Source organism: Nuphar pumila, chromosome 10, assembly GCF_984573655.1.
Source record: "Nuphar pumila chromosome 10, dmNupPumi1.hap1.1, whole genome shotgun sequence".
NCBI lineage: Eukaryota > Viridiplantae > Streptophyta > Magnoliopsida > Nymphaeales > Nymphaeaceae > Nuphar > Nuphar pumila.
This window is the reverse complement of record NC_143258.1, coordinates 109,934,282-109,961,878: the sequence shown is the minus strand read 5'-3', so window position 1 is coordinate 109,961,878 and position 27,597 is coordinate 109,934,282. Positions and strand designations below refer to the sequence as shown.

The following is a 27,597-nucleotide window of genomic DNA, read 5'->3' as shown; positions in this document are numbered from 1 at the left end:
CAAGTTCAGACAGACATAATTGGAGGTTGAGGGTTACTGCAATGAGCTCAGCATTAGCTTAGATGATGCTACATTCAAGCGCATCCACCTCAATTTCTTCTGACTTCCTGGTGCTGATGGTCAAATGCACTGCGATGATTGATTTCCTTTTGATGCCTTATACCGAAGTCGAAAGGCATAAAATCTCTTAAAAAGTTCTACCTACCTGTGATAATTAAGACGTCTCAATTTTTTTAGCTTTTAGAACCATCTTTCTCAACCAGAAATTGGCCTATCTCTAATAATTACACCAAGCTGTTGATAAATTGCAAGCCAAAAACAATAATTTGTTGAAACTATGGTAGCAAATGCTTTGGTATTTCTGAAAATGTTTTAATGAATGTTAATAGTTTGCCGTTCATTTGAAAATTCAATGTATTTTCATGTTATTCATGCAAATAATGATTATAACATGATTTTATTATGACATTTAAATTTTAATTGAACAAACATTAGGAAAACAACTGTTGGCTTCTCGGAAAAAAATGCCTGATAACAAAATTTTTTATGACCTCATCTAATTTACGGCCAAATAGTTGGTCTTAAACACAACCAAATGACTTGCAGCTCTCTAATTGGTATCATCATTTTAAGCAACTGTCTGTTTTCGGGGTATGAAAAGGTGAATGGAAAAGTTGAACAGGTTTTGAGATTCTTGGAGATATTAAAAGCCACAACTAACAGTACTTGAACGTTTCTTAGGTCTTTTCTTGTGCAACTTAATATTTCTTCAAAATAAGCTCCTAATATTTGAATTTACAAACTTGTCGCCAATTTTAAGTTCTTATGTTATACCAGTCTTATCTCAACCAAAAACAAATAATTTGTGTGCGCTTTCTCATGTTCTGTAATAACCTCAATTTTTGACAACTAATTGTTAAAGTTTATTGGAAAATAACGGATATTTTTCTAAATTTGGGCCTCAGATTCATATTTCGGATCTAAGATCCATAAAGTGGTCTTTATATCCACATCTAAAATAAAACTAATAATAACAATAATAATAATAAATGAATGAAATTTTGCTTTTTTAAAATTAATCTGAGGATCCACAGTTGGATCCAACTTGTGGATCCATATCGTTGGGGTCGGGTTACGGGTCTCGAGTCCAGACCCGAGCCGCACCCTGTATAAACAACCTTTTAAAGAAAGGGGCAACCCAATAAAACTGTAACAGAAACAAGAAAGGGGGGGGGGGGGGGGGGGGGTTACGCGGGGCGTAACCAACCCCGTGCCTCTCGGCAAGAGGGGAGGAGGTTAGCTGATAAAGGGGGAGTGGAGAGGGGGTTCTTGCCCTCTACACTCAGTCTCTCTCTTCCCCCGTCTGTGTGTGTGTGTGCGCGCGCGCGTGCGTGCGCCAGAGGAAAGGAAGTCACCGATGAACTGCGGCAACCAACAACCACCACAGGCCACAACGAGTACTCCCTGTCACGACAGCAGTGAGGAGCGACACCAGAAACTCCGTACTCACGTCTCCAGCCTCCGATCGCCGGAAAATTCTTCAAAAAGGTATAAATCTTCTTGAATTTGGGTGAGGGATCGAACCTGAGTTCGATTTCGGGTAGTGATTTGAGAGGTGGGGTTCTTGGCTGCCGGAAAACCTCAGATGGTAAGGTATCGGGTTTTTCGATGGCTGCGACCCAGATTTGGGGGTTTTCGTGTATAACCCTAATCTGAAGGTGGGGTGGGGGTTATGGCTTCCAAAAACCCCACATCGACTGATTGGGGTTTTCAGTTGCCTAAAGGATCACGAATGGGGGAAAACCCCAAATCCAACCCGTGGGATATAGGTAGTGGGTTTTGGTGTTCTGCATATATGATGTTCCATATGCACGATATGGTGGTGGAAAAAGTTCTCTATGGGATTTTGATGTTTCTGTCGGTGTTTTTATGATTTCCTGTTTGAATTTCACGATGCAGGAAGTATTGTTACAGATATTTGGTTCTTGTTGTGGGAATGAGAATTTCACGATATCATTGTCCATGCTAACTATAACTGAAATTGTAATTACCTGGTTTGATTAATTTACTTGCTTAAAATTATAGCAGGTGCAAACTTTTAAATGTTTAGAGTTTTCTTCATGTCCTGAGTATACTCCCATGCTTAAAAGTATCACATGTTCTAAATTTTTATATTCATATTTTTGTGTGTTAAATCCACAAGGGCTGATTTTATTTTTAATCTCGGTTTAGGTATGCTGTGTTCTATGGACATGATTGAGTTTCATCAGTCTGTGTTCTGAAAGTTAATATTGAATTGAGTTTTGGTCTGAGAATGTGCAATTTGATGAATTGAAGTAGAATGAGTTTTAGTAAGGACAACTTGACAATCTTTAATTACGATTCAGCACATATATAATTTCATCAATCAGGGTTCGAAACTGTGATTACGTTACATGGTAAAAACAAAAATATAAACACATGATTATGTACCTTTGATTAGACTACAATTTGCTCGACAACATTTACTGTTACTGTTATCATGGATTGGGCTGCAATATATCACTTACTGATCAGCAATGGTTGGGTTAAAGATAGATTAAGTCTTCATTGAATTTATTTTGTATGTTGTTCATAATGCTAATACTGTTCATTCATGTTAGGTTGACATATGTGTTCATGTATGAAAGTTATAAGTTCTGCCCAACAATATGTATATGTGATTAATCTTGCTACGCAGTGGTTCCTTGTCCTGGTGATGCTATCATTACTATGAGAATGTGTTGTCATTTAACTACCAAGTTATTGATATTTTTGTAAGCATGTATGCTTGATGAGTATATGTAATTTATGTGCACACTCACACACTCAAAGGAGATATGCATTGGTTAATACACGTATGTGATGTAGGTACCACACATAGTGAAAATGCATATGAATGAGTAATGACATGCATATATTTGGGTTTATGATTGCATAAGTGCACATGCTTTTGGCACTTTGGCTTAGTGTTATAAATAAAACACTACTTTTGTTTTGTGATGTGATGCTTCGATGGCCTAAATGGACCATCATTGGCCTGGAGAGCCGTGGGTTTGGTTTTCTTTCACACATGTTTTTAACTGCATCACTTAAACCACATAAGATGGTTTGGCACATTACTATACTGTTCTAATTGATTATACTGGTTGTAGTTCCGTAAGGGTCCCCGCAAGGGAGGATGCGGGTTTTCACTTTACTTTTGTTTTCTTATTATTTGTTAGATCTTATTTATTTCAACATGATTAGATGTTAATATTAGATTATATTAATGAAATACAAGTTTTAAAAGTTTTATAAATTTGATATATGCTTAAATCCATGTTTTTGTATGCAAAATCATTTTTAAAGAACAGTTTGACAAAAGTGTTTTAGAGTTTTGATGTTTTATGATAAAGAAAAGTTAATCTACGCATGCCTGGTAGTTTTTTTTATGTTTAGTATGATTAATCAACATGTTATTCTATAAATAAATCATGGTTTGATATTTTTTAAGGTTTCTTGTGATTCTTGAATAGTTAAAATTTTATTTGAAATATTGTATAAAGGTATTATGATTCTTGAATGATGGATGCTAATGTTTTTACAAAGTTTAGCATAAATATGTTTAAGGATGTATTGTATGGTGTTGTAAATATGTTTAGAACATTGAAAATAATAATTAAATGGATTAGAACATGATTTTTAATCTCGCTTAATTCATATTTTATGAGTTTGAAATCTTGGATATTCTATCTTCATTTTTTATTTTAACGAGTTTTAGAAACAAATCAATATCTTTATAAAATTGAAGTCAATAAATAAAAAGAAAAATATTGTTGTTGTGCTACACATGTAGGTATTTAATTTAAAATCTTGTTTTTTTCTGTTTGAGTCAGTTTTGAGGCCAAAACGTCTATTGCTATAGAGTATAGGTTTTGTGCCCTGTTAACAGGATTGTTCCAACTAGAGATTTTAAAAGTCATAAAAGCCTAATCAACACTGATGAAAATAAATTATAAAAAATCAGAGTGAAAGGTAACATGTAAAAGAAGATCTTGTAAAAAGTTTTTTGTCAAAAGATTTATCTGTAAATTTGAAAAAATTCTCCAATACAGGATGAATTTCTGCAGATGACAAGATCTGTCATATATTTTTCTTGAATAGTATTAAGTCTCATAATTTTATTACAACTGTTTCTGCAGTTCTGTTTCTTAGATTGTATTCTTTAGATGTTGGGGGCAGTCTTTGTTAAATTTTGAGAGTGAAAATCGGTCCTTATGATTTTGATGAGTTTTCCAAAATTGTGTTAACAGTGATCTACTGAACTACACAGTTTGTCATGTGTTGGTGCCTAGTTGCTTTCTACTTTGAGAAATATGATTATTAATGCTTAAAATATAATTTGGTCTGATAACTATATTAACTGAATGCATTTCATGTTATTCTTGATTGATAACTATTCATATGACAACTATGTTAATGTGCATTATGCATAATAAGTCATGATCAATAGAAAATAATTCGGTACACATGTTGTTTTGCTTATTGAAGCATAATTATGATTGCATGTGTAGCCTTTATATATGTCTATAGGTATATGATATGGTGAATGTGTCTTTGGAGTGAGCTTGGGTTTGATAAAATGTATGGGTGCCGGTGGTGCACCAAAGAAAGAAAAGATTGAATATCTATGCACATAATCACATAATTGCCTCGAGAAGGCCTTGCTAAAGGTTACGGAGTGATGGGATATGAATTGCGAGCTATTTGAATGGGTTAAAACAACTTTGTGTTATTGAATCTCCTCATGTGGAGATTGGGCTAGTGAGCCCGGGTGTGTGTGCTGAGTGCACATGAAATTAATTGATGAGCTTAATAATTAAATAATACTCATGGCCAATTCGAACTTGGGATCACTTTAGAGAGAGTGGTGGTACACACGATCGATTGACTGTTATTCTTTTGAAGAGTGAGGTGTCTCCTCTGGTCCCCAGTCTTCGATCATAGGGGGTCAAACTACCTCGTGTCTTAGGTGATATGTCTTGAATCTCTGTAGAGTTGAAATCGATTCCGTATACATCACTTGGATATTCTCTCGATCGTGAATCGCTCCAGTAAAAATTTTGTAGAAGTTCGTAGATTTTGTTAATTAATGAGGTTAATAAATACATGGCATAACATACACCTTGTTGGATTGGTTAAATCAGAGTTAGAAACCTGAGAATGTACCTTCAGGGCAGGAAAAGAGAAACAAAGATAAAAAATAAAATCATTACATTATTTCAGTTTGTGCATGCATTGTTATTACTTTGACATGAAGTATTATAGTGTATTTGTTACGAAAATATGAATGCAAGCATGATTGATTGTAAAATTGTAAATTATGCTTGTTCTGATATGCTGTGTTGCATGATTTAGATGTTTATTTAAAAATGTGTCAATTTTTATCTTTTGTGATTGGATTATATCTGTGTTCATTTATTTTGATGTAACCTACTGAGGTTGTGACTTGATATATTTTATTAGATGATTATTTCATTAACTTTTATAAACTCTGATAATTGTGAGACTAGTATTTGATTTATTTTAATGCAAAAGATGACTTGATTTAGTTATTCTAGTCTTACATGTGTGTGTTGGAAACTGTAACCCTCTCAAGGCTTGAACCGTACTTAAAAAAAGTTTTCGTTGTTTTCTTGAAAATCATGTAAATATATTTAAAAAAACATTTCCTAAATTGTCAGTTTCAACAAATTGAGGTGTTACATTTAATGGATCCAGGATAACCCATATATATCCATATTCAATCTTATACAATTGGATCTTATTCAGATTCAGATTGAATGCACAAATTCTGAATCAGGATGTGAATAAGACCTTTATTCTAATACAACCTGTGTCCGATCCGGTTGCAGCCCTAAACAAATCTGAGATCCATGGCATCCTTTATGTGTCACTACCCTGCCTGCATAAATAGCTTAATGGGGGCACTTTTTGAACTGGGTCGATTCGACATAGTCTTCTGGGCTGATCCGTAATAACTGTAACGGAGCAGTTAATATGGTGCCATCCGCAACGATCCGGTCTACTAATGACAACGATTCGTTGCCTTGGAAAAGTAGCTTCTCTGAATCGGCTTTGACCAGACCGGCCACCCTGCGGAACTGAGAAGTCTTCTGGATGTAGCCACGATCTTACACTGAAATAACTCATTTGCCCTTTTACGGTGTCTCGGCTACCACTGGAACCTGTACAGTGCAAAAATTGGGAGTGAAGGAACAGAGTCAGTAAGGTTTTGGAGACTCCAACCCATGTTCAACCTGAAGAACCCTGACCTAAGTCCAAGTTTAACCAATCACAATCACATGCCGAAGAGGGTAAATGAGTTAACCGGTAACCATGGTGAACAATGCCGATGGATCGAGATTGGTTTCGATATCTTACTGATTGCCGCTTAAGTCGGTCTTCGTTTCCGATTTGCGAAGCGGGTCAGTCCCATCTGAATCCGGTTAGCATCACAAACTTGACAATGCCCATACAGAATCTGAATCTGAAGCTCTTTTTTATCTCCATCCGGATCCAGTGATGCAGAAATTTTCACATCCAACCCAAATCCAATCCATAATGGGGTTAGATATCCGATGGAGACTGACAGACACTGTTCAGGGGCTTCTTGGTCACTTTGAATGTGAAGATATTAAAGAAGTTTGGAAATTAGATACTTCTCCAACACAAAGAAAGGATCAAACTAGTGGTTAAAGGTGTCATCAGGTCCGATCCGGATCGGGCTTGGGTATGTGCCAGACCCGGATCCATATTTCAGGATTTGGGCAGGAAAAAGAAAACCTGCTGAAAATATAGAACGAGGTATGGGAATTTATACACAGACTCGACCAAATATTGGTCTGCATTTGGGTTAAACTGAATGATGTTGGGTCGAATATCCGAACTGATTCGTATTGGGTATCTGATCCGACCCAATATAAGTGTTTCTGTCAATGAAATGTGAAACCGCAGGAAAACCTTGATCAAAGGATTAACAGTCACAATGGCTGACTTTTGCCAAACCTTGTTGTGATAAACATTTCAAGTATTATAATTTCATCCGACCCGACCCGACCCGACCCGAAACACACTGTACTAGTTATTTGCAAACCGGATTTGGGAATGTGAATCCAAAATATAGTTGGATATGGGTTGTCTAATATGCAACTCAACAAATACTCGAATTTAAAACCGAACCCAACTGTTGTACATATGAGCAAATCAGTGTTGACCCTGAGTCAGTCTTGATCTGACCTGTTGAGAGTCCTAGTGCACATTTGAAAGCTAGAAAACGATAGGCAAAACTGCAAGTAGAAAATAAAAAGCCACCAAACTTTTTCCAGCCATTCCAAATGAGAAAAAATTTCTTTAAGATTTTTTTTTTTAGTTTGATAAAGTTTTCCTATCAAAATCTTTCATAGGAAATTTTTTAGCTTCTTTGCTTTTAAACGTGGCAGTGAGAACCCACATTTGGAGTGAAAATCATTTTGGAAAGAAGTGCACTCAAGGGAAGATCATGTACAATGTGATTGCACACTTTTAATGTGCAGCTGCACCTGACCACCACCTTCATCATTTCTTGGCCCCACAACTGACAGACCCAAGAAATATGAAGGGTGATCAGGTGCAGCGGCACACTCAAAATGTGCAATCACATTGCACCTGATCTTATTTCGGTGTACACCCTCCTTTTTGTGGGGTCAGCACATTTAATGTGCAAGCCTCAGGTGGCTTTTCTTCCCCTTGGGTGTTCCTCTCACTCCAAGCGGGAAAAAAACCCACTTTCACCCGAAAGTGGGCTTCCTTCCCACGATTTGGGGTAAAACAAACGCCCAGCCTCCTTACATGGGAAATCATTTCTTTCATCACCCCCAAAAGGCTCATTTTCATATGAAAACAGGTTGTAGAACCCCTTTCCCCATCCCCTCACATGAGAAATCATTTTCCCACGGCCTTAAACAGCAGGGTTCGTGTACAAGACGCGTGCCCTAAATTTTGAATAGATCAATCGCTTTCAAGGCCTTAAGAAAAGAAGGAAATTTTTTCTCATGATTGTTTAAAGAAGGAAAAGGACGTGAACTTGTCAATTGTGGAAGAGAATTGATATTATTTTATCTTTTTTAAAAAATCTGGGTTTTATGAAAAAGTCACAGAACGACATTTCTTTTTCTGAATTGACGAATAAGTCCCTCAATCAACACCAGGAAGGCAGTAACGTGGTTGGCTTGGTTTTCACACAAAATACAACAACAACATTAACAACAACAACAACTACGCCTTCATCCCAAAACAATTGGGGGCAGCGATATGAACCAAAAAAAGAAATTCATTTTGGGTCTTTCACATGAATCCTTTTCCTCCAATCATTTCTATCCAATGTCATGTCCTCGGTGAGGTTCAAAGCATTCATATCCTTTCCTATCATCTCCATCCAAGTCTTCCTAGGCCTACCCCGACCTCTTTTAACTAATATATTTTCCCATTTCTCCAACCTTCTAACTGAGGCCTTCGCCGAATATGTCCAAACCACCGTAAACGATTCTCTCGCATCTTATTTTCAATGGGTGCAACACCTACCTTCTTACGTATCTCTTCATTCCGAATCTTATCTTTTATTGTATTTCCACACATCCATCTAAGCATCCGCATCTCAGCTACACTCAGTTTTTGAATATGATGTCTCTTGACAGCCCAACATTCCGTACCATATAGTAAAGCGGGTCTAATAGTCGTCCTATAAAACTTTTCCTTCAACCGCAATGACATTCTACGATCGCATAACACTCTAGTTGCACTTTTCCATTTCATCCACCCAACCTTTATCCTATGATTTACATCTCCATCAATTTCTTCATACTTACAAATAAATAAAAAAAATAGTGTAATTGAATAGCTTTGGGTATGGTTTTGTCATATCCAGTTTTGATTTGGGCCTGAAAAATAAACCCAAACTCGAAAAGACTTGAACAAGGTTCTGGTTCAGTTCTTTGTAGATAGTTTATTTTAGACACCGTGTGGTTGAGTTCCGATATATGTCTGGTTGGGTATGAACTGTTTAGGTATATTGGGTCAAACATTTATCGGGTCTGGTCAAGCTCGGTTTGTGCATTAAAGAAAATTATGTGTGCTGTGGGCCTTTTTTAAGCTTGGTCTATTTGGGCAAGTTCGTTTTTTTTAAATAAACGGGACATGAGGTGATGGTTTTTTATTTTTAATCAATAAAAACTATTTTTGATATATTTAATAACTAAAAAATGTTTTTTATTTGAATTATTATTAAAATAATAAGAACTCGTGTCACCAGACCAAGATGGTGTATCCTGTAACATAGTTTTTAACACTTTTCAACCTTAACCAAACCCATGTCCAAATCAGTGGCACCAACATGGATTTAATTTTGGTCCTTAATTTAGTTAAGGAGGAAACTTTGCACCATTATAAGGGTGGACATTGGGTCGGGATGAGGCAGGCCCATTAGAGTAAGATGGGCCTTTGAAAAGACCTAACCCACCAAAAGCTTGACCAAGCTCTTATGAGGCTCGTCTGACCAGGGTTAGGTTGAGCTTGACCACATTCAAGTTTTATGCTACACATGCAACCCAGACCCAGCTCGATGTCTAGGAGTGCTAATGGATTGGATTTGGTCAGACCTTCTATCCGAATTTGATGTGTTATATTCACATTAAATCTGAAAGCATATAATGTAAATTCATTCTATAATGAGATGTGGGATTATATGGACAAAACTATTTTCAGATTACATCAAGATTTTTTGGATTTTAGTTGGGTCTATATCTGATCCAATCTGTTTGTATATGTTTTACATGTAAAATAAATATTTTAAACCTATTTTTAGTGGATACGATAGTGCCCTATAAAATCCGCACTTGCATACTATTAAGCTTCATCAAGCCTTTTTAAGATCTGGACCTACTACCTAAATTTGGGCTAAGCTCGGATCAAACAGAGCCCTCCAGATCCAATCTATTTGACTACTACTGTTGTCGAAATTCCAAGTGTTTTAACATTTTCCCACACAACTTATAATCGGATCCAATTCAGCTAATCATAAACTGGACTTAGATCTGGCCAAGATCCAAGTTATTTTACAATATCTTGTCCAAAGAAAATCTTACAATATTTTTTAAAAATATTGCCTTTTTAGGCAAAATCTTGGAACATATCGGGGCAGTCCTAAACGAATATGAAAACCAATGAATAATTGAGAGAGAGAGAGAGAGACATGGTATACCTGGTTCGTCAATGTTTTCTACGTCCATGGTAAACATGTTCTTCTTTAGAGAGTTTCAGCATGTTTTACATGTTTTTTTATACAATGATTAACTTCCTGATGAGATAAGATATGCTTCTTATCTTGTCCAACTTCCTCCACATTATCAAAAAAATCTTCTCCTAAATAATCTCTTGGGATAGGGTTATCGATATCTTGTTGATGGTACCTGTGGACAGGTGAATCATTAACGTGATCTCAATCACAACTAACATGAGGATCATCGTGGACAGGTGAATCTTTAAAGTGATCTCGATCACAACCAACATGAGGATCGTCGATATATTTATTGTGCATATCAGTACCGAATATGCTAATATGCTCCTTCAAATTGAGCGGTGGTGCGCTCCACAAGTTGAGTTTGGGTCGGAGAGAATGGAAGGCAGCCTTGGTCAATAGTTTGATGAAGATATCAACAACCGGAAGAAGTGACAGAATGAAGGCGGTAACGAGTTGGCGTTGAGCGACTTTCTCTCGCACAAAATGATAATCGATCTCGATATGCTTGGAACGATTGTGAAACACTGGATTCATGGTCATATGCAAGGCAGAGAGATTATCACAGAAAACCGTAGGAGCTTGGGAGATGTAGAGGCCAAGATCATGATGTATAAACGTGGTCCAAGTGAGCTAAGCAGTGGCATATGCTAAATAACGATATTCGGCTTCAGTGCTCGAGCGAGCGACCGTTGGTTGCTTCTTCGGGCTCCAAGAGATGCAATTACCACCAAGATAGACACAATATCCAGAGGCAGAGTGGTGAGTGGTGGGACATCCGGCCCAATCAACATCCAAAAACCCATAGAAAACCAGGCAGATGCCATAATAGATAGTGCCTTTGATATATCAAAGAATACACTTGACGAGCTGAAAATGAAACTCAGTAGGGGCATGCATATACTGACAAACATAATTAACACTGTAAGATATGTCTAGTCGAGTAAAAGTGAGATACTGAAGGCTCCCAACTAAACTCTGATAATAGCGAATATCAATGTATGGAGGAGAAAAAGCAGGTGGGGCCGACCGACCGACCATAGGAGTGGAAATAGGGCGATAGTCCTTCATTTGATCTCCGTCGAGAATCTCATAAGTGTAACGAGTTTGATAAAGAAAAAGACTTGCATCAAACCGTTGAACCTAAACTCCCAAAAAATGGCGAAGATCGCCAAGGTCGATCATGGCAAATTCTATGCTCAACCACTTCATAACATCAACCAGAAAGGCAGGATTGCTTCCAGTGATGATGATATCATTAACATATAATAATAAGAAAATATATCTGCAGGCATGGCGACATATAAAAAGGGAGGAATAAGCCACACTGCAAAAGAAACTCATACCCAACAAAAAAGAGTTGAACCGATCAAACCATGTACAGGAGGATTGCCGAAGCCCGTATAAAGCATAATGAAGTTTACACACGTGGGTGGGTTTGGAGGGATGATGAAAACCCGGGGGTTGGGCCATGAAGATAGGTTCATCAAGAGAGTCATGAAGGAAGATATTTTTTATATTAAACTGGCGAATAGGCCAAGAGGAAGTTAAAGCAACATAGAAAACAATACGAATGATGGTAGGTTTGATAATAGGGGAAAAGGTCTCAAGAAAATCAATACCATGAAGTTGTGTAAAACCCTTGGCAACCAATCGAGCTTTGAGATGGTCTAGAGAACCGTCAGCATGAAGTTTGGTCTTAAAAACCCATTTACAACCAACAATATTCATGTTCGGAGTTGGAGGTTGCATCCTTCGCAGTCTGATGCCAACTGGGATGAGAGAAGGTCGTTTTGACTGTTTTGAGTTCAAGAAAAATGTCAAGAGTGGCTAAAATGTATTTGAGATTGGGATTGATAATATCGGTTTCGGCGCGAGTCAGCATGGGATGGGCATTAGTAGGGGGACGATAGAAGAAGAGGAAACAGGGAAAGAGGTGGCTAGAGGAGAGGCCGTGGGGATTGAGGTGCCCATATGAATGGGGTTTGAAGACTTGATGGGTGGTGGTTGTGGGGCAGTAGGCTCCGGATAATCAAGGATAGTGCTTCGGTTTTGATTGTCCATAGGAATGGTTGGGCGTTAGTTGACTTGCTTCCAGAGAGAAATATCATGAAACAAGGTGCCTTGGAAAGGGAAACAACCTTCATAAAAAATGACATGTTGACTAATGTAAATTTGACCAGTGTCAGTATGGAGGCAACAATATCCTTTATAGTTATCGTTATAGCCCAAAAACACACACGGTATCGACCGCAAAAAAAATTTATTTTTGGCATAATCATGCAAATGTGAAAAACATTGAGTACCAAAAACACAAAGATATCCATACTCGGGCTGTTTGCAAAATAACCTCTTATATGGGGATGCTATTTTTAATGCGGAGCTAGGTAAGCGATTAAGTAACCAAACGACTGTGAGAAAAGCTTCAACCCAAAACTTTGTAGGCAAGGAAGCATGAAACATCATGGCTAGACATAGTTTAACAATACTATGATGTTTCCTTTTCACTCATCCATTTTGCTCCGGCGTGTGAGGACATGAAACATTATGGTGGATTCTATTTTCTCTTAAGTATTGTTGAAATTTGTGTCTCACAAATTCTCCACTACCATCATATTGATTTTTTTTTTAACTTTGTTCGTAATCAATTTATTCATAGAATCTATGAATAAAATCAATTTTTAATTTCAATGGGTATATCCAAACATATCTAGAGAAGTCATCGACTATAATGACATAATACTTGAAACCTTGATGAGAAACCTCAGGTGCAGGCTCCCAAATATCACAATGTATCTTCTCAAAAGGTTTATTAGAAGATTCATCAGATTTGGTAAACAGAAGTCGACTAGACTTGGCTATGATGCAACTCTCACAAATTGCTTTATTTTTATGTACAGGGAAAGAAATCAACCTTTTATTTTCCAAAAAATCAACTATCTCCATACTTGGGTGTTCCAACTGACGATGCCATTCGTCTGCTCATGCTGCACTGTCTATTTAAGAAAAATGCCTCTTTGGTGGTTAGTTCTAGGATGTATAGGTCACCACTTCTAAGTCCCAAAGTTATTTGTCTCTTAGTCACCTTGTTCTTTATAAGAAACCAATCATTATAGAACTAAAAAAAACAAAGGCTGATCATGTGTTAATTGACTAACAGAAATAAATTTTTTTTCATGTCAGGAACAATTAGAACATTACCGAGTCTAAGTTTTTCCTATCCAAACTTAAGATCAACTGAACCAACATGGGTATTCAAGAGTTTCTCTCCATTTCTCACCATAATTTTCTCACAACCAAAGGATTAAACTTATGAAGCATACCTGGATCAACGGTAACATGAGAACTTGCACTCGTGTCGGGGAACTAAGCATGATCTTGATTGTTTGAAACTGTCATGGCCGCCAAAGCTTGGAGAATATCGTCGACTTGGTACATTTGATTAAACCTATGATAACACTTCAATGCAGTGTGATTCAATTTTGAACAAATCTAACAGACTATATGCTTATCCTTTGGTTGATTTTCTTGCTTGTTTTGGCGGTTTTGATTGTTTTGAAATTGTTGATTCATTTGGGCACGAAGATTGATTTTTCATTTGAGAAAACCAACGACCATAGACAAAAAAACGATTTTGAAAACTTACTCTCTTATTATTTTGATCTTTATCTTGGCGTTGGCCTATAAAAGCCATATTTTGATTAGGACGGGAATCCTGATCCGATGTCTGGAGAGTCTTAAAAGTCCCATGAGACTGAAATAAAGAAATTAACTTTATGTTTGTAGGAACCGGCGGCTTCATCATGAATATGACAAATGCCTCGTACTCATGTCCAAGACCATTCAATAGACAAAAAACTTTGTTTCTGTCATTGATAGGTTTGCCGATGGCGGCAAGCTCTTCAGAAGTATTTTTAAAAGAGGCAATGTACTCTGATAAAGAAAGGCTACCTTTCTGGAATATTTGAAGTTTCTGTAGTAAATAGCATTCGCGCTCTTGAGAGTCAAGAGAAAAGGTTTATTCAAGGGTCGACTAAACTTGTGTAGTTGTGTCAAGCCGACAATGAATCCAAGAACATCCTCGGATAAAGTGCCGGTTATCCACCTCGCAAAAGTAGATCCAATTTTCGCCATGCGACGAAATCTAAATTTTTGGCATGAACACCACCGCCATCAACTAGAAATTGCTCTGGAGCATGAAATTCATGGCTAATGAATCCTTGAAGGTCTTGACTTTCTGTTAACCTCAATAGTTATATCCTGCAGAGTAAATAATTAGTGTGTGTCAATTTTAATGATACAAAATTAACAACATTCAAGGTTGCGGGATATGAGAACTTGGTTGAGGAAGAAGAGGCTGCCATGATCCAACCGTATAAGTTCATAGTTCTGGCTCTGATACTATAAACGAATATGAAAACCAATGAGAGAGAGAGAGAGAGAGAGAGAGAGAGAGAGAGAGAGAGAGAGAGAGAGAGACGATATATGTGGTTCGACAATGATGCCTACGTGCACAGTAAAATGTTCTTTCTTAGAGAGTTTCAACGTGTTTTACACATTGATCAACTTGTTGATGAGATAAGATATGCTTGTTATTTTGTCAACTTCCTCCACATTATCAGAAAAATCTTCTCCTAAATAATCTCTTGAGATAGGGTTATCAATATCTTGTTGATGGCAAATGTGGATAGGTGGATCTTTAACGTGATCTTGATCACAACCAACATGAGGATCATCAATATCTTCATTGTGCATATCGGTACCGGATCTACTAATATGTCCAACTCTTGGATCATGCTTAGCATGATCTATTACTATTTTTATGCATTAAAATTGACTCTAATATGATGTTTTGAGACATTTATAAATTATTCTTGGTATAAATTTTAAGTCATTGAGTTTTCACGTCTTGAAAATTGAATCTAATGGTGCATTAGAGATGATTAACACACTAATATGAAAAACAACTAAACACATTTTGTATGATTTGATACAACATTTGGTGGCTAGATCTTCTCAAACAAGAGTGTGTACCATCATATGTAATGTTGTCAAAATGAGCGGATTCACATTGAATTGGTCCTTAACTGATTTGAAACAGGGTGGAGCTCCAAATGAGTTTGGCATAGTAGGATGGAGCTTGGGTTGCTAGGCAGGCGGTCTAGATTCAAATTCAATGCGTGTCACCCCTTGCGCAAGCTCAAGTGTGGCAACTCCATGGGGCCAAGGGGTAATCTGGCCGAGTTTTACATAGGCAGAACAATTATCTTAAGTACGGCAGGCAAAGCCAACATTAGGTACTTTAGTTGTATAAATGTCAAAAACAGGGTCGATTCAACCCCTCTAAAATTGACCAATGTTGGGTTGAATCATTTGAAAAGACCAAAATTGGTTGGTCTGAAGTAGAAATTGACCAAATTTTGTTTTGTTATTTTTCTGATTTTTAATAAAAAACATTTTAATTTAAAAGTGATTCAATTTTTTAGGTTTTTTAAAGAAACCGATTCACCTAGTAAACTGATTTTAACAACATTGATCGACATGACATCATGGTTTGAAACCACATTAGATTTTCTTTAAATAAAAAATAAAATATTAAAAAATACAAAATATTTTTATTGCATTTCTTTTAGATAGTCCACCCTTATCACCAACTGGCCTCTTTATTGGTACAATCATTGAGGTTCTTACAACCCGAGTACACCCAACTTTGTCCTTGCAGAAAGGGGGTATCATCCTTGAGTTTGGAACTCGTGACATCTCATCAATTTTGTAACACACACCAACTGGGTCTACTCTTGTCTGATAGGAGCAGTTAAGCCAAGTCACCGTGTGTTTGAATGGCATGATTGTGTAACTGGTAGGAGTCTGACTAACCACAGCTTTCTCTGTAAAAAAAAATCCAATCTTTTTAGATTATTCTTGCATTATATCGTAATAAAAATCCAATCTTTTTAGATTAAGAGATATTTTAAAAAAAAATTTGTCATTTGAGGATCCTCCCAGCCAATCAAGAATTAGTGAAGTTTTTTGGGCGTGATGGTAATATCTCCCAAACCGGAGCCGCAAAAGTTAACCACAATGAGATTATTTACTCAAAACGGTTAAAAATAGAAAAAGTTCTACGGAAAGGAGAGCGAGCCACCTTTTCGATGCGGGTCGATCGCCCCCTGAGAGGGGTAATTTGGTAATTAGCCAACCTTATAAATATGCAGGAAGGGAATCCGCCATTGTACTCCGCCTTCATCCCAACGTCGCCTCTCTTTCTCTCTCTCACAGCATGAGTGCCTCTGCCTCTCGCAAGGTTCTTCCCCAAACCCTAACCCTAATTTTGCCCCAATTCTGGTTGAAGCCTTCCCTCTCATCTCTGAAACAGAGAAGCTCAGCGTTTTTTCTTTTCCTTTTTTTATTTTTGTGTGTAATATTGGTATTTGGTGTAGGCTCTCAGCAAGATCGCGTGCAATCGCCTGCAGAAAGAGCTTCTCGAATGGCAGGTCAACCCTCCCGCAGGCTTCAAGCACAAGGTCACCGATAATATCCAGAGGTACGCCCTCGATCGCGTTCAGCCGCGGAGAATTCTGCGTTTTTTTTTTGGGGGACGGGGTTTCTCAGGTGGTTTTGGATTTTTTTTTTGACAAATCGGTGGATCAGGTGGATTATCGAAGTGGTCGGCGCGCCTGGGACGCTGTACACGAGCGAAACGTACCAGCTTCAGGTCGACTTCCCCGAGCATTACCCCATGGAGGCCCCACAGGTTCGGCCGATTTCTGCTGATTTTAGCTTGTTTATTTTCCCCTTGTTTGAGTCTTTGTTTGGTCTGTGTGTGGAATTGGGGTGATTTTGTTGCGTCGGTTTTGTTTGGTAGGTGATTTTCCTCCATCCGGCGCCTATGCACCCGCACATTTACAGCAATGGCCATATTTGTTTAGGTAATCTCGGTGGTTTTATTGGGTCTTAGATTTTTTTCCCCTTTTCATGTCTTCTCTTTTGGGTTTCTCTCTATTCGCCTGACTCATCACTTTTTATTATCTTTTGCTGTTTCTGGTGAATGCAGTCTTTGTAGTTGATTTTGCATTGCGTAGATTTAACTTTGTTTCCTATTTTGAATTTCTTTTAATTCTCTTGAAAATTGTGAATTTTCGTTTGGATGGTTGCCGCATTTGTTGTTGCTCGTTTGACATGTTAGCAATATTATAGAGCTTGTTTTGTATTACTGATAAGTGGGTCTGGCTCATAACTCATAGCCGTCCAGTGGACGTGGTTACCTTCATCATGTACCCCATTTTTTGCTATTGGAACACGTGGAAGCTGGTCCGTTAATTTGGTTAGTACTTCATAGTTCATGTACTTTGTTATGATGCTAAAAAACAGATTAGTTGTACATGATGATTTTTTTCATTAAACTACAGTTTTTCAACCATTTAATTTTCTTACTGTGTTTCCATTTTGAAATTAATGTTGCTTATCAAACAATGAAAATTTTTGGTTTCTTTGATTGGGCTTGCATAACTGATCCTCGAAAGTAGTCTTACCATCACTTTAGTCCCATTTGAGTCATATGGGATGACAAAGGGACTGTAAAGGCTTGATGCAATCTGCCTGCTCTATTATTGAGAATAAAAGAACTTGTTTTTATTCGTTACTTTTATGCATCTTTTTAGAGATTTCGGGAATTAACCATGGGATGCCCACTGAGAGAGACTATTTGTTATTGTTGATGTGTTGGATATTGTGATGTGTCTCTGTAACATGGTGCTTCAAAATTCCCAGAGTATGTTTTTGGTTCTTTTGGCTGCTGATGTTTGAGTGCTTCTAAGTGCCGCCATATATAAATGTACTATATATGATAAATATATGGCAAAGTGTACATTACATACATTATGAGCATTTCATGTTTTTTACTCATTTTTTTTCGATGAGAATCCTTTTTTGTAGCAAACTGGATCCAATTCTCTATTTTTATTTTCTTGTCTTTGTACTTCAATAAATTTTTAAATTTGTGCTTAGACTCACGTGAACATGCACAGACGGACACACATAAACAACCAGATGTACCCCATTTTTCTTCTTCTCCGGAGAATGTCTGTCTTGCCACGTACAAAAACATGTTCATGTGTCCTTCTGCAACTTAGAAACATTTTAGGTTCAAAACATGGTCAGTTGGAGTAACATAGCTCGGATTAATATATAATAACATAAGATTGATGACTTGAGCACAGATAACCTATAGCCTTTCTTATCGTTTATCTTCTATTGTAAGTTAGGTGCTTGTTACCTATCTCCCTATTTTCTTTCACTAATTGGCTATGACAATGTCTTGTCACCACCTTTGCTTGCATGCAACATAATATAATTTGGTGAAGTAGGCATAGATGTGTTCATGTGGATCATTGAAATGACCTAGATATTTTTGTCCCAGATATTCTGTATGATTCGTGGTCTCCAGCCATGACTGTGAGCTCGATCTGTATTAGCATTCTTTCTATGCTCTCAAGCTCCCCTGCAAAGGTTCTACTCCATTGCGTTCTTTCTAAAAGTCCAAGTTTGCAATCTTTTGTTCTATTGTCAGTGGGTGATGCTTCCTGGTTTGGCTCTGCCTAATTGTAATTCTTTGCTCACAGAAACGCCCTGCAGATGATGAGCGCTATGTGAAGAATTGCCGAAATGGTCGGTCACCCAAGGAGACAAGATGGTGGTTCCACGATGACAAAGTGTAGATAAGTTGCAAGCAAACCCCCAACTGTGAGTCACTAAGCTTTGTATCAGTCTTAAGAATAGATGGGCTATCCTTCAAACAGCATGCTCATTGTTCTTCTCCAGTGCCAGTCTCAAGTGTGTTAGGAGCAAGCAAGCTCTTCATCCAAGATGTGCTTCATTCCTGGTACATGTAATGGAGAACAGTGGTCTGTATTTAGTAGTCTTTGTCAAGTAAATGATAAAACTTGTCTTGGTAAATCTCATGGCAGTATTCCTGCAATATCTCTGTCTGAACATGTTTCTCAAGTTTTTGATAAATTCCATCTCTGAATTTGGCTACCAGACGCCAGTGCTTGCTGTAGGCTTCTTCCTTTCATGCTGCTTAGACCATGGAAGCCTCTTTGACCAGACCTGCATGAATTAGAGAAATTTGTGCATGTACCACACTCTAAGCCTTTAGTCTTCTGTTCATGCAGAACCCTTTGTGAAAGACCAGAAGGTTGGTTTAGTATGTTCCCTAAGTCAGGAAGCTACCCTAGTTTTGGTGGTTGACTAGTCTAGTGTTGGAAATGAACAAGGTCACACATCACCCATTTTGAGTAAAGGGATCATTGGAAAATGCTTTGAATGAAAGGACAAGGTTGGTAGGATTAGTATGCTTAGGTCCACTGTAGGGTGAAGGATAAGATTATCCTTTTCCATGAGGTCTGGTTTAGTTCAGTCAAGGATACCAAAACATCGACAAGATAAGCATCCTTTCTGACTCCATTCATGGGAACTATAACAGCGTCATGCCTCTAGTTTGTTGCTATCAAATACTGTAAGTTGAAAAGGTTTAGACAATGCCCACCCAACCACATACTTCATTTCTGTGCATGCTTCAGCACACCATCCGCTGAGAAAATTATCATAGTTTATAGGCCCTTTTTGATTGTTTGAGTTGATTTTAGGGTGGTATTTTTACTGTTCCTAATTTTTGGCTAATCATTCACCACTGACATAGTTCTTGGTGTTCTCTTCTGGTGTACTTCACCATTTATTTTTCACCTATTTCATGGTGATTCTTTTAACGACTTTTCTGACTATAAAAGTCTCTTATGTTCCTTTTTATGATCTTTTGGCAAGTTCGCTGCATTAGCGTCTTTTTAGTTTATATGGGTTTTCAAACTATCTTGTACTGATTTTCTCTCTTATCACCTCATTTAAAAATTTTCTGATGAGCTGTTCTTTGTGTGTTAAAGTTTTGATTTTAAGGGCTTTTAGGTGAATGTTTACACTGTTTAAAGAAAGCGAATTTTGTGAAAAAATAAAAAAAATCATCAAAAAATCTCTCCTAGTGTCTGTGTGTGTGTATCCTAACTTTTATGTGTTTGAATTTGGCTTTCTATATCAGATCTGGAGTTCTGTTATTTCAGCATTCATGGGAAGGGCCCTCTGCATCAAAGCATGCGCACACACATTCAAGCATAAAATATAATACTTTTATCACAATATTTTCAAAAGCCCATATAATCCTGAAAATTGTGGCATGTTTAAAATTTCACATATTCTCTATTGTGACATTGTCATGATATTATTTATCACTACTTCCTATTGTCAACATATTCTTTATTTTACCATATTTTATATTTTTAAAATTTCTATGTATGCCAATATTTTTCTTGAGGTTGTCCTGAAAACTGTTTTTTTTTTTAGTTTATCATGAGATTTATCTCATCTAGAAAACCCCGATATCAAGATTTGTAACATTGGTATATGGCAATATGTTGGGAGTTTGACTGACCTGAAATGAAGTTTTGCATTTTGTAAGTTTAGGTAGCGAAGATGGAGCTTTGTTTGGCTTATCCAAACAATCGAACCCCATAATTTATTCAATGTACACTTCATGCCATAACTTAGACTACAATGGGTAAAGATTCATGAAAACTGAAATCATATGATCAGGAAACCATTTCAAAGGCATAGCAAATTTGCGAAGTTAGTCAGATATTTGCGAATCATTTCAAAAACTGAAATCACATGATCAGAAAATTGCATGCTTTTTAGGAAAAACTTGGATTGAAGCCCACAAGGGCTCCACTCATCTGGTAGGGGGACTTGTGAATGTCACCAAGTTTGAAACCCACAGTAGCGTCCCTTATCACAAGGTTGAAGCTGAGTTTACTCCCCGGTGGACAGGGGAGACCTTCAAGGGTTTTACCAACCAGAGGCCAGCCATGTGCAGTTAGTGATGGAGGGGTTTCTTTCCTCTTGACGTATCAAAAAAAAAAGTTTGTATGGAATAATTTGTCATGGTCACTTTTTTTTTTTCAGAAAACAACGTACTATACACCAAAAATGATGTGTGTCTTGAAATGTCCTATAATTTTTGAAGTTTACAATTTTTTTGCTTTAAAAGGGCATTTTTACTCTTCTACAAGCAAATTTCTGCTAGATATGCAAACTTTCTCCTAAAACTGAGAATATACAAATCTTCGTTTAAATATGCAAAATTTTCTTCCAAACATATGAATTTTCTCTCAAATATGCCAATTTTCTCTCAAATATGTGATTTTTCTTCAAATATATGATATTCATCCTAAAAACATAATAAAACACGATATATAACCTTCGATTTTTTTTGTATGTGTCTCTTATGTGGTTTTAGTAAAAGAAAGTTCTCCATATTATAGAGATCTTTGCATCTCATGGTTGCGAATGTCGTAATGTATTGGACATGTCAGACCAAGCTTTTGTGTCTAGTATTTGCAAAAGTGTTGCTAAAGCCTTTAGCCATACATTTTATCATGCATAAGTTCAGTGACATCTCACCAGGTGAGTGATAGGTAACTACTACTCACTATATATATATATATATATATATATATATGAAAAATGATCATGCTTTTTTATTGTGAATGTCCTCAAAATATGCGAACCATCGTACAAAATTGGCACATACAGGACATTCACAAATATAGTACGACCTTCGCAACCATGAATTGTGAAATCACATATTTAAGAGAAAATTTATATATTTAGAAGAAAATTCACATATTTATGAGAAAATTCATATATTTAAGAGAAAATTCGCATATTTTCATTTTTAGGATGAAGTTTGCATATCTAGAGAAAATTTGCTTGTGTGAAGGGTAAAAAGGTTATTTTAAAACCAACAATTTACAAATTTGGACATCGGGCGGATTTAAAAAATTGTAAGCCATTTCGAAAAACATGTCATTTTTTTGGCATACAATACAACCATTTGTCATTTTTTTGTTTGGGTTGACTAATTGATGTCAGGTTTACACAAGCATATTGGTATTAGAAGATGAGAACATTGAGACATGATCCCGAAACTTAAATATAGGGGCTACTTTATGTGTTGGATGTCCACCAGATATCTCTTTTTTTTTAATAATGAAGGAACCTTCACTGAGAACCAGGTCACTTAATGAGTTTGCTTCTCTGCGAGGTAAAAATGTAGGTTGAGGACACGACCACCCAACTTTATACGCCCTAATCAAGATAAAGCAACAACAACCCCCATGCGCCAACGAGATTTGATCTTGGGTCTTTAGCTTGACATAGGACCTCGCTGAGCACATGGGTAACCACGGTAGATCCACAAGATATCTCATTCTATCATTCTTGATGACAAACTAGGAGATTGCTTGATGGATTAAGGTAGTAACACTAAGATCAAAGCAAATGACCATAGTTGAAGTTGTATAATAATTCATAAAATCAAACTACTACAACAAATTATCATATGATTCTCTCTCTATTTTTTTTCTTTTCTCAATGTTTGCAAACAACCTCTAATTTCTTAGATCATTGAGCGATGCATCAGGATGGTAGTGTGAGAGCTTCTCTCGCTCTTGGCGTCCCTCACCCAACACTGGTGAATGGTGTCCGACCAGGCCAAAGCCACCATTTATTTGAAAATACCGCCTGAGCCATGACCCATGGCCCTGACATCAGACTATTGCCTGTGTTTGCACCCACAGGGATAAGAATTGTAATATAATCTGATTGTGCATTTATATAGGCATGCCATGCATCATATAAGAAAAAAAAACTAATTAAAAATAATAAATAACTTATGCATGCAGTTGACTCCTGCAATGGTAAGTGCATGCATTTTTAATTGTTCATCTTTAAGTGAATGATTGATTGAAAATAATTTCGTGAATGTATGCTTGAATGATATGTTAGATATTCATATATGTAAATTTTGATATATTTAGTCTTATTTGAATGTAAGAAAGATAAGAGTAATTCTTTTTTATTTGCTTTAATTTATGTGTTTTGAATAGCTCTATCATACTGAGACTTAATTGTCTGACCCTATTGATTTTAATTGTTTTCAGGTAGCGAGTGAGTTCACATGCGATGATGGGAGGTTGCGGCGGGGACCGAGCCAAGCCTTTTACATCCCTTCGAGTGTTTTTGGATTGCAAGCATTTTATCATGCTCAAGACTCTGTGTAACGTCCCTAAAAAATCCAATCTTTTTAAAACTTTTTCAAACCCAAAATTTTAAGAAAAATTTTAAACATTTTATTTATTATAAAAAATCACATGATTCTTGAAAGTAATATCCCACAAGTCCGTCTATGGACACATTCCAACCATTCCAAATACTAGACGGCCCACCTGAGCCCAAGCGCGAGTGTATATTAGCCTCCTAGTATCAGATTCAGTACAGAATCATCCATAAACGCATCTCGATTAAGAAATTCACATAAGTTCTGAAAGTAATATGCCAACAAGTTCATCTATGTCTACATTCCAACCATTCCAAATACTAGATGACCCCCTTGAGCGCTTAGGCGTAAGCGCAAGAGTATATTAGCCTCCTAGTATGAGATCCATTACGAAATAATCCATAAATGCATCTTGATTGAGTTTATTACTCTAAGGATGCTCACATGTAAAAAAGATACAAAAATACGAAAGATAAAATTTATCTAAAGTTTAAGACAATTGATGAATTACGTAAGAATTCAAAATTTTCAAATCACAAGCATAATCATTATAGAAATGAAAAGGCAAAATTCAACATTCTTCTCATTCCAAAACATTATAATTCTTAAAGTTTAATGATTCAGACATAAAAATTAAATTCTGACAAGTTTATAACCATTCCAAAATGTTTGGGTCCTCTAGAGATCATAATAGGTAAGAGTGGAGCCTTCAGCCACGCAGCAATTCGTGCTTCGCTTCAATCCTCCATGAGGTTATCTGTAAATATTATAGGGCATCAACTACATGCCCGTAGAAAACCAAAACTAAACTGAGAGAATACAAATCAAGTTGTAATGATGCAATCAAAGTGCAATTCCCATCATTTTAAAATAAGAGTCAAGAGAATCCACATCGAAACATGCACTTGATATTCAATCTCATTTTCATAATTCATTCTATAGCATTCATATTTGCGTAATTAGTATGCATGAAACTCAAACTCATATTATTTTTCAAGCATGACATTCAACATTACAATCATTAATAATCATGACAAGTGTTCTCATAAATGAATGAATGTTTACCATTCTAGCATGCTTTAGAGTGAAGTAAAATGCAACAATTCAAGCTAACGTAAACAATTCACTTTCTTTATCCTCAAAAGAAGCATGCTCATGTTCAATTTATGACTAAGATATGCATTATCTAAATTATAAATTTATGTCATTTCTCAGAATATTTATGCACTTTGCATTCAATTATATAAATGGAACATGCCCTAATTCGACCTTTCTTGCGTGTCTCACACAAACAAGCACCTCACATGCAACAACAAAGCCCATGGCTTGTATCAACAAGTCAAATCACATGACTAATATAACATGTCTTTCAATTACATGTAAGAAATCATATGCAATAATCATGCAAACCTTAGTAGTCTCTACATGTCTAAAATTATGTTTATGCATATGATAACAATGATTCTAAAAAATCTAATTAATTGTTTTTCTTGTTTATTCAAACCTATCTGGTACAAAAGAATGCATAGACATCCATAAATAAACATAGGAGTATTTATTATTCTAAGTATTTTAATTGCCATTCTTTTTCGAGTGATTCAAACTTGTAATGCAACAGTTGGGAGAATGGACTCATGGTTTTCGGTTTTGGCCTACACCAAAAAAAAATCGTCAACGAACAAAATGGGCATGCATCCCTAACTCTGCAGAGCTGTGGTACTACCACCTAAGACTCACTGGTAGACCTGTCCATTAACCTCCGTGGAACGGGAACAAGAGGCATCTTCAGCTATTGAAAACACATGTCCCATGAGGCTTGGACCGCCCTTCCTTCTCCTAAGAGGATAATAGATCAGGATGAACCTAGCCATCTTAGAGAGCCCGATTTCACCGATGCCTCAAATGGACTCATGATCCAGGGTTATCCTTATTATTAGGTCATAGGTCAAAGCCAATCATTATCATCTCACGGGATATCCTTCTCATGCCCTCATGCATGCTATCAACATTTTGTGCTCTCTTGCATGATTAAAACAATCTATGCCATATGCATGATTTAATCTTACATGTGCTCATGCATGATTATGACATAATCATATTTACTTTCATGCATGATCCTATCATGTCATTATTTAAACTACACAAGTTCTCACGCATGATTAATTTTTAACGTGCTTTCATGTATGAATCACATTCAACATACTTTATGCATGATTCTATCACATAAGTCACTATGCATGTACACTTCATACAAGATTTTATTTTTCATGCATATTACGTATCACAACATCATTCACACACAACATGATATATATCAACACACATTCACACTCCCACACATGATACATACATTCTATGCTATGCATTCATGTTATATACTTCATACATATGATATGTTTCATTTAGTTATCAATTTACATCATCTTAAATCATATCAAGTCATACATTCATACAATTCACATAATGCATGCTTAAATATGTACTTACAGCAAACACACTTCATATCCCGTTAACTACAATCATGACAAACATGATTTCTGAACTACAAAAATACGATCACTTCTATTCCCATACATTCAAATCATGCTTAGCATGATCTCTGAACTACAACATAATAGTCCTACATATCCATAACTAAGTGAGTGTGTAAGTAGAAAAATGTTGCATATAATGAAATAAATATATACGATCACTTCTATTCCCATACATTCAAATCATGCTTAGCATGATCTATGAACTACAACATAATAGTCCTACATATCCATAACTAAGTGAGTGTGTAAGCAGAAAAATATTGCATATAATGAAATAAATATAGTGTATAGTGCAACTACACCATATACTCACCACGGGTATTTACCCGATTTACATTTTTATGCATCACATTGTATTGAGCATGGCATTTCTAGCCGCAAGCGATACTTAACAACTAGTATCGCTTAATCTTCTTTTGCATTATTTTGTACATGCTCAAAAACAAATCACAGTGCATTTCATATATATCTCTATGTAGTTCTAATACCACGACTAAGACTTTTAATTTAATCTAAATGCATTTCACATCCTAATATGAATTTAAACAGGTAATAAATCATATTTGATATATTCTTGAAAAACTTTAGATTTGCTATCAAACCACAACAATTTACATTTTACCAATTTAGTTTAGGAATCCTACCTTTATGACGCGAGATCAGAGGTAGTGGACTCAGAAACCAAAAATCCCGCGAAGAACAACTACTCGAAATAGCTAATCATCCCCTCATAATGAGTGAGTGTTACCATGCTGCACAAACAACAAAACTCCAACCTAAATAGGCTTTTACAAACAAGTGATAAATATCAAAGTGTAATTCAGTAACCCAATTGCGAAACCCCAGAGCAATACACTAACAAGTCCCAAAACAAGGTTGGACAACACACCACGGCTGAACGCTGCCTTGTGCATCACCCAAGTGATGGCACGAAAAACGAGGTACCCAGTTCCAAAAAAAATAAAATATTCTTATGGGAATCCAATCCAAAACAAGAAAACCACATCAGGGAATGTTGGCAACGCGAAGGGTACCCCTGTTGTCATATGATAGCAACCTTGCATGATTTCCAATGCTAAAAAATAGGCACACAAACTGAGGCATGAACAAAACTTTAACATGCCGAGCCCATCCGTATGGCCCATAAAACCCTAATCAACCCGAAACATAATAAAGACTACAACAATTAAAGCAAATGCTGAATACCAAACTCCAAGTACTTAGCTCCTTTAGAAAACATGAATACCTTAAAAGAAGAAGACAAAATGACACTTTCAGATTTAACGCAGTAGAACCTAAACTATGAAACCCGAGAAATCCCAAAATGAAAATAAAAGCAGAACAGAGGAAAGCAATATATGACTACGATGTTCCAAATAGGATGAAACAAATGAATGGCACAACCGAATAGTAAACACTTCACAACATCACTCGTAAACTACAATCTTAAGAAAAACAACCACTAACAACTATAGATCTCAAAAATTCGAAAGCCAAAATAAAAAACCAAGGAATCCCCACATCCAAATGAGCCAAAACTCAAACTCCAACCAAACAAAAGAAAA

General features: G+C 36.5%; 1 protein-coding gene across 4 annotated transcripts; it reads left to right on the top strand.

Annotated features, from left to right (window-relative positions):
• Positions 1-16,567: 16,567 nt before the first annotated feature.
• LOC149827876 (putative ubiquitin-conjugating enzyme E2 16) lies at positions 16,568-23,548 on the top strand. 4 transcript variants are annotated; one of them, XR_016434974.1, is made up of 8 exons: positions 16,568-16,637; positions 16,774-16,877; positions 16,985-17,087; positions 17,199-17,262; positions 18,753-18,841; positions 18,955-19,075; positions 20,424-20,556; positions 23,383-23,548. XR_016434974.1 is itself a non-coding variant. In XM_090019705.1 (7 exons), the coding sequence occupies exons 1-6, from the start codon at positions 16,614-16,616 to the stop codon at positions 19,048-19,050; spliced, it is 480 nt and encodes a 159-aa protein (XP_089875831.1). In that variant the 5' UTR covers positions 16,568-16,613; the 3' UTR covers positions 19,051-19,075; positions 23,383-23,548. The 4 variants fall into 4 exon arrangements, 2 of the variants coding, with proteins under 2 accessions (XP_089875831.1, XP_089875830.1); XR_016434973.1 differs by having other exon boundaries at positions 20,424-20,560; positions 23,387-23,548; XM_090019705.1 differs by lacking the exon at positions 20,424-20,556.
• Positions 23,549-27,597: the final 4,049 nt, after the last annotated feature.